The sequence below is a fragment of the Aspergillus ruber genome, assembly GCF_000600275.1.
Source record: "Aspergillus ruber CBS 135680 unplaced genomic scaffold scaffold00020, whole genome shotgun sequence".
Taxonomy (NCBI): Eukaryota; Fungi; Ascomycota; class Eurotiomycetes; order Eurotiales; family Aspergillaceae; genus Aspergillus; species Aspergillus ruber.
In genome coordinates this window covers 348,331-364,039 of record NW_024467316.1, presented here as the reverse complement: position 1 = coordinate 364,039, position 15,709 = coordinate 348,331, and the positions used below count along the sequence as shown (strand labels likewise).

At 49.5% G+C, this 15,709-nt stretch overlaps 5 protein-coding genes across 5 annotated transcripts in view; 2 read left to right on the top strand and 3 right to left on the bottom strand.

Moving 5' to 3' along the window:
* Positions 1-498: 498 nt before the first annotated feature.
* Positions 499-2,663, bottom strand: EURHEDRAFT_379064 (uncharacterized protein; the record flags this gene model as incomplete). Its single annotated transcript, XM_040779135.1, has 4 exons — positions 499-540; positions 597-714; positions 773-1,595; positions 1,658-2,663. 4 exons carry the CDS (start codon positions 2,661-2,663, stop codon positions 499-501), a joined length of 1,989 nt encoding a protein of 662 aa, XP_040637407.1.
* A 216-nt stretch (positions 2,664-2,879) lies between these two features.
* On the bottom strand, positions 2,880-7,119 carry EURHEDRAFT_503870 (fumarylacetoacetate hydrolase; the record flags this gene model as incomplete). The annotated part of the gene is made up of 13 exons (XM_040785801.1): positions 2,880-4,193; positions 4,271-4,508; positions 4,569-4,645; positions 4,710-4,901; positions 4,952-5,601; positions 5,660-5,950; positions 6,005-6,093; positions 6,144-6,384; positions 6,451-6,535; positions 6,593-6,742; positions 6,798-6,847; positions 6,916-6,958; positions 7,020-7,119. 13 exons carry the CDS (start codon positions 7,117-7,119, stop codon positions 3,265-3,267), a joined length of 3,135 nt encoding a protein of 1,044 aa, XP_040637406.1. The 3' UTR covers positions 2,880-3,264.
* Positions 7,120-8,541: 1,422 nt separating this feature from the next.
* On the top strand, positions 8,542-10,411 carry EURHEDRAFT_532050 (bifunctional fumarylacetoacetate hydrolase/alpha/beta hydrolase family protein; the record flags this gene model as incomplete). Its single annotated transcript, XM_040787208.1, has 3 exons — positions 8,542-9,129; positions 9,187-9,366; positions 9,425-10,411. 3 exons carry the CDS (start codon positions 8,542-8,544, stop codon positions 10,409-10,411), a joined length of 1,755 nt encoding a protein of 584 aa, XP_040637405.1.
* A 396-nt stretch (positions 10,412-10,807) lies between these two features.
* On the bottom strand, positions 10,808-12,311 carry EURHEDRAFT_142939 (SWIB/MDM2 domain protein). The gene is made up of 5 exons (XM_040777772.1): positions 12,207-12,311; positions 11,990-12,126; positions 11,424-11,909; positions 10,946-11,254; positions 10,808-10,866 (listed from the first exon to the last, which is right to left on the bottom strand). The coding sequence occupies exons 1-4, from the start codon at positions 12,211-12,213 to the stop codon at positions 11,069-11,071; spliced, it is 816 nt and encodes a 271-aa protein (XP_040637404.1). The 5' UTR covers positions 12,214-12,311; the 3' UTR covers positions 10,808-10,866; positions 10,946-11,068.
* A 1,383-nt stretch (positions 12,312-13,694) lies between these two features.
* The window catches only part of EifCb (translation initiation factor eIF3 core subunit b), a gene marked incomplete at both ends in the record, with an annotated part of 2,563 nt that continues 548 nt past the window's right edge, over positions 13,695-15,709 (top strand). The window contains 3 exons of the mRNA XM_040784605.1: positions 13,695-13,770; positions 13,850-14,042; positions 14,124-15,654. Of these exons, the coding sequence (XP_040637403.1) occupies positions 13,695-13,770; positions 13,850-14,042; positions 14,124-15,654 (1,800 nt within the window). The remainder of the gene's footprint in view (positions 13,771-13,849; positions 14,043-14,123; positions 15,655-15,709) is intronic.

Below are 15,709 nucleotides of genomic sequence, written 5' to 3'. Positions count from 1 at the left end.
GTCATCTCCGATCCGGATAGTAGTCCTGGAAGCTGCCCCGGAGATATATCGACGGCAGCCCTAATCATATCACTTCACTGATTGCTAGAGAACGCGTAAAAAATTTTTTTTCGGAGTATAGGAAAACATGTACTTCTGCAATGCTTCGAAACCATCACCAGTATCATATATAGACGCCTAGGACCAGGGCTGATAAGAGTAACATAAAAGGCATACACCTAGAATGGCCGGCCTGAGATGACAGTAAGCTAAGACTCTGACTGATCTGGAGCATTCCCTGTCGATGAGGAGCTAATGCCTGCCCCACTTAGAGAAAAACTAGCTATTTTCTCTCATTGCCTGTGTGAGTGACGGGTTTGTATGTGCTTTTGGCCGCTTTCAGTCACCGCATTAGCGTAAGTGTACGCAGCGACGGGAAAGCTGGTTAGAATTTCGCCAAATTCGAGATATTGAAAGGATGATTTTGGCTTCCCAGGCGCGGTGGCCTTAGAGTACCAATTAGGATGGTGGTGCGTTGTTCAATATGTTGTCCCAGAACTCCTGTGGAATAATTAGTGGATGTCACAGCACACTCAAGCGGGAAGGGGCATTATTACCCAGTTTATAGACTCCGGGTTCAACCATTGCGCGCCGTCAATCCAGTCATCAAAGGTGGCCCCAAAATTGTAGTCAACTGAGTTTGGAAACCGGAATTGTTCAGTGGACAACAATGACCTAGTAAAGTCGGATTAGTTTCATTCATCAGGGTTCCCAAACCTGAATGTATACTCACTGGAGGCGTCGGAGAATGGGACAGGCCTTGATACATATCTGACTTCTACTCTGAAGGCTATTAAAACGCGCCACGGCTGCAGCGAACGTAGAGTAATACGGGGACTCATGCGTATCGTGCTCGTCCAGCAAGCATGATGCCAACGCAATAGCTCCATGGATGGCATAAAAGCTTACCAAGCCGTAGACAAACCAACGGTAATGTCGCAGGCGTGGAAGGTCGCAGAACTGGCGGTGGATGTCCAACAGAGTGGCGCCAGAACCAATGCATTTCGCTCTAGACGTTGGTCGAAAAGAGGGACCGCACAGCTTGCAGAATGGTCGGTGTATGAGTAAGTATAGTTGGTGCGCATACAGTTGCAATACGCACCAATGAGCATAACTTGAGGTATCCAAAATACTAGGTGACCCATTTAGAAGAAAAACCGTGTCCCAGCTCTGCTGCTGCTCTAAGATAAGGCCATCAAAGTGGTCAAGCGTGGCTTCGTCGAGCCTTGAGTTATTTGAGAGATGATGGCAGATCTTGCTGGATAGCTGAAACATCCGGAATTTGAATTTCATGACAGACATCTGGGTCGGCTTGCTTGATGGTGGTAGGATGGCATCGTCTCTTATATCGACATCGTTGACATCAGCCGGCATTGTGGCTTCGGTGTTAAGCAAAAGAGACATATTGATATCTCGGAATGAGATAGCCTGGTAAGTGTGCAGCATCAAGATTCCAGCCCAACAACGACGACGCCGTTCGATATCGATACAGCTGAGCTGCGCATGGTTTGTGTCAGTGTTGCACTGTAATGCAATGCCTATGTTTAACGCGATCCCTGTTCAGGAGTATTTTAGTTGTCATATTTCTGGGTCATGAATTCCATCAGCAAGCACTCACCTAGCAATGTCCAGGCATGCTCGACGCCCTCGATATTACTAATCGTATATATCAATACCAAAAGAGCTTCAAGTGTGTCGAGATTGTGACGGATTAAAAATTGATCCTGCGACAGGCAGACCAACGCAGCAGCTCGTAACTTGTAAGAGATCGAGGATATATCATGAGAACCGGGCACATTGGGCTGAATATCGACTAACGCAGCCTCATCTCCCTCCATACTCTTCAGGGTTGCGGAACAAATTAAGAACAGTAATGCCATCCAGGAAAGGTCCACACCGGACGGATCTTGCTTGAACGTATCGTATTGCTTCTGAAACGTTGGCCCATGCAAGATATGGAACAGGGGCGACAGGCGCATGAAATATTGTGTTATAAGATATTCGCAGGCGTGGGATGATGGCAACATGGCCAATAACTCGCTCCTCGACACTGGGGAACCCAATGAAAATGGAAAGCAGAGGTTACCTGGAAGTGAGAAAGGGTCATGCTGCGGTGATGACTGCTGACGCATTTGATCTATCGGCCGCTGCAAAAGGGCGTCCCAATGGGCATGGCTATACTCTTGATAGCCATGGTCGTGGGATAATAAACTAGTTGTTTGAATTGGCGTGCGATGAAATCTGTTCGGACCCGGGGCCGACGACAGAGACTCCGGGCTGGCCAGGCCTTGGGAATCTCTTGAACTAGGACACTGCACGGTCTCAGATGATGACAGCCTTCCCGCATCCGCCTCGTTCTTACGGGGACCTTCATAAACACAGGATTCGATACACTCTCGCCGTTTGCACGAGGCACAGGGCTGCTGTCGATCGCACTTCAGCTTGGATTGCCGACATGAATGACAGCTGATAGGTTTCCTTGGCCGGCGATTGATAATACGGGCCCTTGCCCTAGTGTTACCATTGCTAGGCGTTGAATTGACACCAGACACTGGAATCTCCGGAGGTGGAGCAGATGCGGCAGGTCCACCAGCACCTGTGCTAGGGACGGGTGCTTCAGGCATGATCTTGGTCCTCCAGGGAAATAAAATACAATAACTTAGCGTAAATGCCAATGAATTGAAAACTTCGAGGGGCTTCCCCGCAGAGAGGAATAGGTTTATGTTCTACACATTCGGAATTGACGTCGTTCACGTGAGATATCCCCGCAACTTATCTCCGAGCACCCTTTCTTGCTCCTATCTTCGCCGCATCTCTCTACTTTCTAGAGCTACGTAGCTTAGAGAATCATTTGGATGCTGTTATGAAGGAATCCGCCTTGTGTTTGATACGTGGCAGCGGTCGTTGCGACATGACTCCCGAAATCGTGAAGAAGGCGAACTTGAATTGGGTTAACTATATTGGTATGTAATACCTATCAAGCGACAACTCGATCCACCGAATCATAATGGTATAAAAATGGCGAATACGGCGTACAGGCTCACGCAGATTTTGAACCGGCAGCTCTTCAACGAAAAGAATAGTCAGGAAGACAAAGACAATGAGGATGAATGTAGCTAGAAGCTTGACCAGGAACCCCGTACTACTTCTGAGACTGGGCTTCTTCATTTTTAGCGACGCCTCAGGTGCTTGCATTTCCGGAAACTTATAATCCTGGTCACCTAGTCAAGCGAAATACCGTATCAAACGCGAGACCCCCTCGACATTCTCGTACACGTGCCAGTGGCCAGTACATCGCAGAACCTCCATGCGAGAATCGGGGAGACGCTCGTATAGGTCCGTTACAACGTTCACAGGGGAAGTCTTGTCTTCATCACCAGTTATCAGGAGAACAGGCATCGTCAACTTTTCCACTGCCATGGAAGACGCTGTCGCAATTGCCATACAAGCCTTGGCGTATCCCTCGGGGTTTGTGGAAAGAAGCGACGCGCGAACTGCGGCATATGCAACAGGCTGATAGATCTTTGTGGCACTAGATGTTCCAAATTGGCTTACGGCGTCTGCTGTTTCTGATGCCATCATACCCGTTGCACGAACGGCAGCGGCACGTTTGCTCATCGCGATCTTGCCAGCTTCGGGGAGAGGACATGGCGGTGGTCCCATAAGAACCAGCTTCTTAACTTTGCTTGTGTCGCGAAGTGTAAAAGCCATGGCAATGAGGCAGCCTAAGGAGTGGGCGAAAAGAGTGACTGAGCGGGCTCCAGCCAATGCAACCACATTAGCAAGATCATCTGCAAAACTCTCGATGGTGACGATCGAGGCAACATTGGTCGCTGATAGTCCATGCCCTTCAAGATCATAGACATAGCTCGTGTAATTATCTTCAAAGCCTCCGCTTTTGATAATTGGCGTGTAATATTCACTCGAAGCACCGAGTCCGTGGACGAACACGGCGATATCCGGTCCTGTTCCAATTTTACGGACGTTCACTTGTTTTCCATCAAGACACATCAGGCCGGATCCATACACTGTGCGTTCAATGTTGAGATTGGCCAAGTGACTTTCAAGAGAAACACGCTTAGCAACAGCGTTCTCTGATGACGGATCCGCAATGCGATTTTCGAGAGAACCAAGCCCGGTCACAGATACCTCAACTATACATAGAAAATCACGCCATTAGCCCATACATTCTGACATGTAGAGGTATGCTCCTGTTAATGGGATAACTCACTTTTATCCCCAGGCTTGAGGAACTTGGCCGGGTTCTTGCCAATACCAACACCGGCGGGAGTGCCAGTTGCAATGACATCCCCGGGCCTGATCGTCCCACCTTCGGAAATAACAGAAATCAGCTTCGCGACAGAGAAGATGAGGTTATCTGTGGTAGAGTCCTGGCGTTTCTCCCCATTGACAAAGGTCTGCACGCGTAGCTTTTTCGGGAGTTGGCCAGCCGGGACAGCGATTGGACCCTGGGACGAGTCAGACGATATGCACTCACGATTCTTGTTCCAACTCTCCGGGATACTTACCATCGGGCAGAGTGTGTCTGCTGACTTTCCGAGGTAGAATTGTCTGTGGTTCCTTTGTCGTTCACGAGCTGTTATATCTATAGGCTAGTATTAGCGCGTGCTATTCAGAGATTTGCCGATTTTCGGGCTGGTTGTGCTCACCGTTGATAATGGTATAACCCCATACATAGTCCATGGCATTCCTTTCATCAATCCGGAACCCAGGCTTCCCAATAATGACACCAATTTCACCCTCATAGTCCAAGGTTTCCGTGAACTCCGTATGAGGATAAATCTCATTACCGCAGGCAACAATGCTCGTGGACCGCTTGGTGAAAATAACCGGATGGGTTGCTATAAAGGTCAGCTTTACATCAATAATGGCAGAGATTAGGAGCACTCACGTTGGTCGATCTTATCACTTGAGTCAAATCCACTCCGGTTAAACTCAACGGCATGGTCCACATAGTTCTTGCCCACGGCTAGGATATCACGGTCGCTCAGCGGAGCCTGGATGGTGAGCCCAGCGAGGGGAACAGGGTCACCACACGGGACGACTGCATTATTCAGTTCAATCACCTGGTATAGTGTACGGACTGGCGCGCCAGAGAGCATGGCTAGCGGTGTAACCATGGAGTTGCCCAGATCAAGGTGACCGATATGGTGGCTCTGCTGGTCATCAAGATAAGACACATAATTGCTGAGCTTGCTGCTGGCTTGACTTGCAGGATCCTCTATCAGGGCGGGTCTTGAAAGCTCAAAGTCCATTGGCGACGCCTTATGGATCCTGCCATTGACCATGATGACATTAAGCTTGCCATGGTCCTGGAGAACGGAGATATCCTTCAAAGGATCACCGTCTACTAAGATTATGTCCGCATAGTAACCAGGCTGGACTTTGCCGAGTTCCTGCTCCTGCATAAACAGTTTAGCAACTCCGGCCGTGGCCGAAATAATCGCCTCCATGGGAGTGAAGTCCAGCAGCTTCACGAAATGCTCCAAGTCCCTGGAGTACGTGCCATGAGGTGTCCAAGCAAAACCATAGTCACCACCCCTAACGATCGAGATTAGTTGATTTTCGAAGGACAACCTGGGGAAGAATGGAGACATACGGCAAGACGGTAATCCCTCTTTGGTGCATTTCCTTGCAGGCCTTGATGGCAACATCGAGTTCTTTCTTGTATCCATCCTGCTCAGCCTTGTCAAAGGAATAGCCAAACGGACCCGCATCATATGTAGTTGCATACAGCCAGTTCAAGGCGGGGGCAACAACATGGCGGTGTTTATTCTTTTCCAGCTCGTCCATGGTGGCTTCATCAATGTAGCTGGCATGGTAGATGACATCGACACCGTGTCGCACACATTGAGCGACGGATTCGCGAGCTCGAGCATGGGAACAAACCCTGGTTACTGGTCTTCAGCAATGATCGAAGGAGTATAATGAGCGGGCCTCTTACCGTAAGCCGAGACGGTGTGCTTCGTCCACACATGCTGCTGTTTCCGTTTCACTGAAGTAGCTGTCCTCTGCAGCACGGTCTTCAAGGATCTAACCGGGTGTCAGTCAGAACTGAGACATAACTCGGGATCATCTCCTACCTCTTCGCCTGACATGCTCAGCTTAATTTGGTCAACCCCCAGTCCAGCATGATGCCGGATAACTTCCCGCATCTCAAGCGGTCCGTCAGCAAAAGCAGTAATTCCCGAGGTGAGCTCTTTCCCTCGACGAGCAATTTCCTTCCCATTTGCGAGATAACGCGGGCCAGGGATGCTCCCGTGGTTGATGGCATCGCGGACAACACAGTCAAGCCGATCCTTGGCTGAAGCTGCTCCGTAACACCTAGTCGATGAATTAGGACGTCAGTAAGGTCCTCAAGATACGGTAAGGGATAGACAGGAGACATACATGGTATATCCCGAATCCAGGTAGATCATTGCGGACCGGGCCGTGCTAATGGTATGCTCCTCTACCCCAATTGCGCCAAGATTATCTGTTATCCGTCTCATAAGTATCTTTCTCACACAAATATTACACAGAATGTTGTTACCCAGAGCCGTCTCATTCCACGTGAAATGAGTGTGCGCGTCGCCTAGACCGGACATGAGGGTTCGACCGTTGCCCTGAATCACCCGAACCGTAGGATCGTTGCGTAGAGTCTCGAAATTTGGCACATTCCCGACATAACAAATTCGCTCTCCTATTTGATTTATAAGTTTCTGCGGCAACTATGGTAAAGCAAGCCTCGCAAATACCTTTCACGTAGACATCACCATGGTACGGCTCGATTCCGGTGGAATCTATACTATAGGAAAGAATCATTAGTTGAGACCGCCGCATTTCCTATATGTGCTGGATAATAGTAAGGCTTACATTTGGACGTTAAGGAACAAGATCTTGGACGTGGATGGGGTCTCTGAGGAAGACGATGAGTTACCAGACACCACACTTTTTGACTTGGTTACGTATCCACTTACCCATCATGCGATGATTGCGAGGCTTCAACGCAGAATCAAAGTGAACATCGTCATGAGGAGAATGCTTCCGGGTAGGTAGAGAACTTCCCCAGTCGGCCATAGTCCTGTTTGAGTACTTCATGCCACGGTTGGCTCCATTGGCATAGGGTAAGGACATGCTCATTGCAGAGGCCATATTGATTGAGTATAACGATAATAAGAAAGCTAACAGTAAATATCTGAGAAAGCAGAGACGCTGGGAAAAAAGTGACCAGAGAATGAGGCCGCCATCTATAATAGCTGGACATCAAGCGCCTGAAGCTCATTCAGGGCTACACATCCACTTCTTTCCCCGCATGGATGAAAAGTAACTCCGTATGAAGATCGACTATCCGAAAGTACCATTGCCAGCGGTTTTGAATTCGAGCCATTGGGTGAGTTGGTCGTCGGGATCATCACTCGGAGATGTCGGAGATGTCTGGAGACCTTATGTTTAGGTACAACATTAGTACGTACAAGTTGATGGAAAGAAAGAAACGCGGAGACCCTCTCATTCTTTGTTGATATTCAGATCTCTTTATCCCAGGTTGCGTTTCTACGTTGAGTCTCACAATGGACTTTCGGGTACAACAAACACCAAGCTTCGGCTTGGCGTCCTTCCCAAAGAATAATGATGTCTTAACAACAATGCATGTTGAATATGCTAGCCCATCTCATCCTTCTAGCCTAAATGACAGAAACCGTCCGCATGATCGGAAGCACCATAAACAAGCATCGGACGGTCTACCATTTATCCCGGCCGGAGCAGTTCAAAATGCAGACGGCACTGATGGGTCCCCCATGTGTCAGTTACCTTCTAAAGCCTCCCAGCTTTCCGATTATTGATATCTAATTAGAAGGAATAGGGATTGTCATCGATGACATTGTTTATGATGTGACCGACTTCGCAAAGCGGCATCCTGGCGGACAGACACCTTTACGGAACTTAAGCGGCAAATCTTGCTCATGTACGTACTGAACACCCATGGTTAAGCTTAATGTTGCTAAATCAGTCGTCTCGCAGGGCAATTTCACAAAATCCATTCAAAAAACACCCTGGAATCACTGGGTGCGGAACTTCGCGTAGGCCGAACAAGCAATGTTTCGAACCCCTTCAAAGAACCGAAGCCGACTCTTACCCGACATCTCTGGAAACCTTTTTTGTTTTAGCTTCAATTGAGATATTATAGCGTTGTGGCGTGGCAATTCCTGTATCAAAGCATTTCGGAGACATCTCTCGGAGATGACCATGTCTCCTCACGGAATCCGGGGTAAATCTGGGGTATTGCCGAGGGGTTGTCCGGTAAATTCAATTGATGGTCGTTGTACACTAAGTATGAATATCTCCTTTCTCCGATTGTTTTCTTCAATTGAACCTGAAGACGGGGAAAGGGTCTCGGAGATGAGAATCACAATTTCGTATAGTATATAATTCCAAACCTTACCCTTGTATGTAGCGGAACAAAACCACCAACAATAATTCGGTACCATTCAGTTTCTCAACATGGCAGCACCCTTGACCAACTATGTCGCCTTTGTGCACCCTGGCCTCAAAGTCCCGCGCATCAGCCACCTCAATTGGAACGATACCACTATCCAACCTCTCTCCTTTGCCTCTGGCACGCCGCTAGACAACCTCTACCAGGTTATCCAAGCAGGATACGAGAATATCAAACCGACCGGTCATCCTATCCCCCTCGACTCTGTCCAAATCCTCCCTCCGATCAGTGGCCGGGATATTCTAGCAGTCGGAAAGAACTATGCAGAGCATGCGGTCGAGTTCAACAAGTCCGGATATGACAGCTCCGATAAAGTTGACCAACCGACACATCCCGTCTTGTTTACCAAGCGTGCGACTTCTATCGTGGGTCATGGACATCCCATTGCCCTCCATCGGGGGTTTACGCAGACGTTAGATTATGAGGGAGAGCTGGGCGTGATTATTGGGAAGACTGGCTTCGATGTTGGAAAAGAAGACGCCATGGCGTACGTCTGGGGGTATACTATTATCAACGATGTGACTGCCAGGGAGCGGCAACGGGATCATAAGCAGTTCTTCATTGGCAAGTCCGGTGACACTTATTGCCCACTGGTGAGTGCTTCCCTACCGCTTCAGGTGCAATGCAACAAGGCTGACAGGAAAGTTTAGGGACCGGTTGCCGTACCTTCAAGGGATCTCCCAGATGTCCTCACTATCCAGACCTTTGTCAATGGTCAAGAGAGACAGAACGCAACTACCAACGATTTGATCTTCTCTGTCCCGACTCTGATCGAAACTGTCTCACGCGGCACCACGATCCAGCCAGGGGATGTTATTGCTACCGGAACTGTGTGTCACACTCCCATATATATACCTACATAATAATACTAACAGTGGTGGTAAACAGCCAGCGGGAGTCGGTTTTGGACAAAACCCCCCCGTGTTCCTTAATCCCGGAGATGAAGTCACGGTGTCCATCTCCGGTCTGGGCCAACTCAACAACAAGATCATAGAAGGAGATCGGCTTACATCGTTGGCAACCGCTCCCACTAATCTGGAACTTTCATCGACGAACGCCTCCAGAACCGTAACTGGTGACTGTCTGACTCATATCAACGGCAAGCGACTCTACTACAAGAAGCAGGGCTCCGGCAGCAGCCCAATTATGTTTGTGCACGGCTTGGGAGGCTCCTCTGAACTCTATACGCCGTTAATAAACTCCTTGGATCTCGACAAGTCGCACGAGATACACCTTGTTGATTTGGAAGGACATGGACTATCCCCGACATCACCATTGTCCGTCATCAGCATTGAATCCCTTGCCAATGATCTAGCTGGCATTTTTGATGTCGCTGGCCTCTCATCGACGTCTGGCACAACGGTGGTTGCCCACTCAATGGGCTGTCTCGTGGCACTGCAATTCGCCATCAAATATCCAGACCTAGTCCACAAACTCATTCTCCTCGGTCCAGCACCCAGCCCCTTACCTGAGCCCGCTATCAGCGCATTCAACGACCGTGCGGAGCTAGTTCGTGAAAAAGGCATGCTTGCAGTAGTCGATGCGGTTTGTGCTTCCGGGTCCTCTACCAGAACTAAAGCGTCTGGCGTTGGACTCACGGCCATTCGACTGTCGCTGCTCGCGACGGAGCCTGAATCATACGCGAAGGCGTGTATAGCCTTGACCGGGAGCAAGTTACTACCTGTTGAATCTATTAAGTGTGAGACTTTGATAATCACTGGTGAGGAGGACAAGGTTAGTCCTCCGGCTTTGTGTACATCTTATTCGCAGAGAATTTCTCAGAGCTTGCCGCCGGTTGTGCTCAAGGACGTCGGGCATTGGCATGTATTTGAAGATGTGGAGGGGGTTGCTGGTGAAGTGCAAAGTTTCTTGTAGTTATAGAAGAGTTTGAGTTAGATAGAATGACACCATTTGGTTTCACGCCGTGGTGAGTAACGTGCTATTCGGAAATGTGCTTGGTCGGAGAACTTTGCACAAGGAAATCGCCCCCCATACCTCACATTAATTATCCATTCTATAAACAGTGTATAGGCAGGAGTATACTTTTTTTCTTTCTTTTTTTTTTTTTTAGAGATGTTCATGGAGAACATTTAACGTTGAGATGCTGTCAGGAAGTGGGAGAAAACTACAGAATACGGGGTTTGCAGAGAAACTCCACGCTATAAAAGCAAATTATTGATAGCTAAGCAGTATGAATAAGATAGTATCCATCCTAAAAGCAATAAAGAACTCGATCAGTATCTTCTTCCTTGCAATGCAAGGGCAGCACCAACTCCCGCTGGAGGAATATGAGAAAAGGAAAATTGTAAAAAAGAAATGAAGTAAATATACCGGGGTAATGAATGTAGATAACAAGTCAATGAAGAATTAACAGATTGAACGGCTTGGCGAATGGATGGCGCCCCCGGATTTATGCAGTGAACAGTGCTGAAAAGGGAATATCGAACGTCGTAAATGCAGCAGGGCAGGTTAGACTACCCAGCTTTAAACGAGAAAAGCAGACATATCGTCATGGAGCTCCAGATATGTGGACTAATCGTCTGGACTGTACAGGTTTTGATTGAGAATTTTGGTCATGGCGAACATGTGTATCCGATCCTGCTTAAAGACGGCACGCATTCCATCATCACATAGGATGTGGCGTCGGTCGCTGGGGTCTTGAAGCTCATTTTTGTGAATATACTCCCACATTTTCTTGACTGTTTGGGGTCGCGATAGCTATTTGCCAGTCAGTACGCATTGGAGGAAAATAGTGCGAGATTGAAAAATGTTAACAGAGTCATACAATTTCTTCGTTCAAAAGAGACGAAAGTGCAGGCGAAAGTGACATTGGTGCCTTCAGTCCCGTTAGCGTCGATCAGCCCCTGGGGGACATGGCTAGACATACGTGAAATCCGCCAGACCGTTTAACCTCCTTCTTGCCCGACTCGGATCCCGAACCAACATCCGAATCATCCTCTGCCTTGACCTTCTTGGACGTCTTTGTCTTGGATTTAGGCTTGGCTTTCTTCTTCACAGGCGCCGCTCTCCGTGTGCTGGCACCTCGAGTGGGCCGGGCACGCAAATTTTCTTCGGCTTGTAATTTGGCCGCAAAGAGGGCATCTGCGTCGATATCGTGATCCGGCTTCTGTTTCTTGGCCGGTGGGGATGTGTCATCGGGGCTATCTGCTGGTTCTTCGCTTTCTACTGCGCGTTTCTGTGGTGATGCGGAGAGCGTGGAGGGCGAGGGTTCGGCAGGCGTGACTGAGCCGCCGCTGTTATCATGGCCGTTGGTCGTCGATTCGGCCAACTTATCCCCATCCCCAGAAGCATTTACCCCATCCTGGTCCGCGAAAATGTCGAATCGTTCCATGATAAGCTGCTTGATCGCAGCCTAGGGGTAAGAGTTAGCATAGGCTCCACTAGGGCTTCCATCTTCACAGAGCATATCTATGCGAAAAGCCGCCGACAGACCTTCTGCGGTGTGAGATCATGGCCGACGGCATCCTGGAGGCCTCTGCGGATGCGCTTTTCGGAGATGACGTTCAGATCACTTTGGGCCAGAATGGAGTCGATAACCTGGATATACTGTTCGCGAGTCTCCAGGGAAACTGTCAAGGAGGCAAAGAAAGCAGGTCAGCACGAAGTTCGGCAGATAAATGTAAGGTGCCATAGAGCAAGCCAAGCTTACGTGACATCCTGTCCAAGTATATGGTCCCCTTCCCTAAGCAAAAGCAAACAATTGCACTAGCACCAATGTGAAGGTGCTTCGAATATGCCGCCGAGGAAGCAAACTCTGCAACGAGCACAAGAATATCCCAATAACCAAGTTCGAGTTATCAAAAGGTACGGTGACCACTGAGTATATCGCTGGGCGCTTAGGACCGGCGGGGCATGAGACCTCCAGGAAACGCGCGACAGGAACGGAGGACGATAGAAGCAGGCGGGATTGAAAGGAGCCCAAACAGAGACAACAACATAAACAGCCGGGCAAAAGAACGTCCAGTTGCTAATACCGTCAATAGCACAGAGCAGGAGATGTATGTTCCTTGAGTGTTTTCCCTTCAGAGCTCAGACAGGTATATGCATCGCTACGTCTGATCTTCCGATCTGGAGAGCAACTCATGATGCTGTGCTTATGTAATGAATGCGGGCGGCCGGGGAAATTGTCACACGTGACACGTGTGGCTGGAAGTTACTACAGACTACGGAGTAGTAGCTGTTTACTATGGAATCGGAGTACGGAGTATAAGAACTGTATTATGGCTAGGTATCTTAGTAGTGCGGCTAGGTGGTTGTTTCAGAGAAGACCCAGCTGGGTACGGAGTAACTGTAGACAGGTTTCCTACGCCGCAGAATCCCCGGTAAGGCATTTTCCAATAGTACATTCAGACACCACAAAATAACAGTCTGCAATGGCGATCCTATTCCATGCAGCAGTACGGAGTAGAGACAGGCCCAGGTGTCTGTCACTATGGGTCGCCTGTCCGTCTTCCATCCCCCGTCCTAAATAGTATCCTAACCTATACGTAGTACTCCTGCAAGATTCCAGGATCCATGCTATCAATTCAGGCCATTCCGCGGGGCACATTCGCAAGGGACAGACACCATTGCTGACCTGGTGTCATCGAAATTTTGAGCTGTAGCGGGATCTCGAACAATCTCTTAACGGGTGCGACAAGCGTAACGACGCAGACCCGTCCATCTCGCGAGCTCATGGGGCTTCCTCGATGATGGTATTTTGGGTTCCGGTAATAATCTTATCGTCTGACGTACTCTGTATATAACGCGAAATTCGTATGTACTCTGCAGGTAGGTGTTAATGAGGTGCGGTCATTAATTGGTGTCGGGGACACTCGGGCTGTCATAGCTTTTTTTTTTTTTTTAAGATTAGTTATTTCGTTAGTAGAGCAACATAAATAAGCATCATAATCCATATTCTCTGTCTTTACTCAGTAGCGTAGAGTTGTTCCCCTGAACTAGTAGTCTGGAAGATGAAATAGAGGGACCGAGTTCGGGCTGAGTCAGCCCTGAGTCAGCCGCAATCGCACACAGGACTGGAATTGTTCGCTTTTGCCCTAAACCGGGGAGCGGCGACCAGCAAAGCAAAGCCAGACTCTCATTCATTCGCATTCCCCGTCAAAAAGGCCCTTTTTTGCGCAGCCCGCGGTCCGCTAAGATGGCGCCCAGTTTCGATACCCTTACCGAGCAGGATCTCCACGAGGAGGAGGTCGAGGAGGAGGTTGATTTCTCGGGTGAGTAGCCGGCTGAGGATCGAATTTTTTCTCGCTTTTGTTTGTTGCCCCTCTTCTAACGCCCGCTGTCATCCACTAGATCTCAAGGAGCAATACGATGTGAAACTCGAGGAGGGTTTGGATACATTTATCGTCATCGATGGCCTTCCCATCGTTCCTGAAGAGAGCCGGCAAAAGCTCATCAAGTTCTTGTTGAGGAAACTCAACGCGGTCGGCCACACCTCCGAAGATGCCGTTTTCATGCCCGTCAACGACAAGAGCAAGTCCGAAGGGTACGTATTGCGAGGAGAAGGAATACTTGGAGGGTCGCTTTAGCAAGGAAAAGTGAAAAAAATTAATGCATGGTTGGATAGTTTCGCCTTCGTCGAATACGAGACCCCCGAACAAGCCGTCGCCGCCGTCAAGCAGCTCCACGGTGTCCCCCTGGACAAGAAGCACACCCTTTCCGTGAACAAGTTGATGGATATCGATCGCTATGGCCGTGAAGGACGTATCGAGGAGGAATACAAGCCGCCAACCGTCGAGCCGTTCAAGGAGAAGGAGCACCTGCGTTCGTGGTTGGGCGACGCCAACGCTCGCGACCAGTTTGCCCTCTTCCGGGGCGATAAGGTCGGTGTTTTCTGGAATAACAAAGGCAACGAGCCTGAGAATGTGGTCGACCGTGCCCACTGGACACAGTTGTTCGTACAGTGGTCGCCCAAGGGTTCCTTCCTCGCCTCCGTCCACCCGCAGGGTATTCAGCTCTGGGGCGGCCCGTCGTTCACGAAACAGAAGCAGTTTCCCCATCCGTTTGTGCAGTTGGTCGAATTCTCGCCAAATGAGAGCTACTTGACCACCTGGTCCGCTCGCCCGATCCAGGTCGAAGAGGGTCAACCGGTTCTGAGCTACGAGGAGGATGGAAAGAACATCATCATTTGGGATATCGCTACCGGGAAGCCTCTGCGGTCGTTCGTTTCTCACGACTTAACCGCTGGTCCTACAGGAGAGGGTGACCAACCCAAGAAGAAGGTGCAGTGGCCTGCATTCAAGTGGTCCGCTGATGAGAAGTACGTTGCCAGAATGCTCCAGGGTCAGTCGATTTCGATCTACGAAGCGCCGCGGATGAACTTGCTGGGTAAGACGTCTGTTAAGATTGATGGTGTGATGGACTTTGAGTGGTCTCCTGCGACAACCCAGCGCGAGGGTATCAAGCAGTACGAGCAACTGCTGTGCTTCTGGACGCCTGAAATGGGCAGCAGCCCCGCCAGAGTCGGTATGATGAGCGTTCCCTCCAAGGAGATCGTCCGTACCCGTAACCTCTTCAACGTTTCCGATGTCAAGCTGCACTGGCAATCCCAGGGTACCTACGTCTGTGTCAAGGTCGATCGTCACTCCAAGTCCAAGAAGTCGCTGGCTACCAACCTCGAGATTTTCCGCGTGCGCGAGAAGGGTGTTCCTGTCGAGGTTGTCGACAGTCTCAAGGACACCGTAATCAACTTCGCCTGGGAACCCAATGGCAGCCGTTTCGTCGCTATCACCACCGGAGAAGCCGTCGCTGGTGCTGCCGTTGCGCCCAAGACCGCCGTCTCTTTCTTCGCCCCTGAAAAGAAGGGTCACCAACTAGGAAGCTTCAAGCTGGTGCGCACTCTTGACAAGAAGAACAACAACGCTATCTACTGGTCTCCCAAGGGCCGTTTTGTCGTCGTTGGTACCGTTCACTCGCAAACCAGCTTCGATATGGACTTCTGGGACATGGACTTTGAGGGCGAGAAGCCCGAGGGAGAGAAGGATTTCGCCGCCAACCTTCAATTACTGGCGACTGTTGAACACTACGGTGTTACGGACATTGACTGGGATCCTACTGGTCGCTACGTTGTCACGAGCGCTAGTTCGTGGACCCATTCGGTAAGTCTTCTCTCTCTCTCTTTTTTTTTTTTTTTTTTTTTTTTTTGGTTTTGCT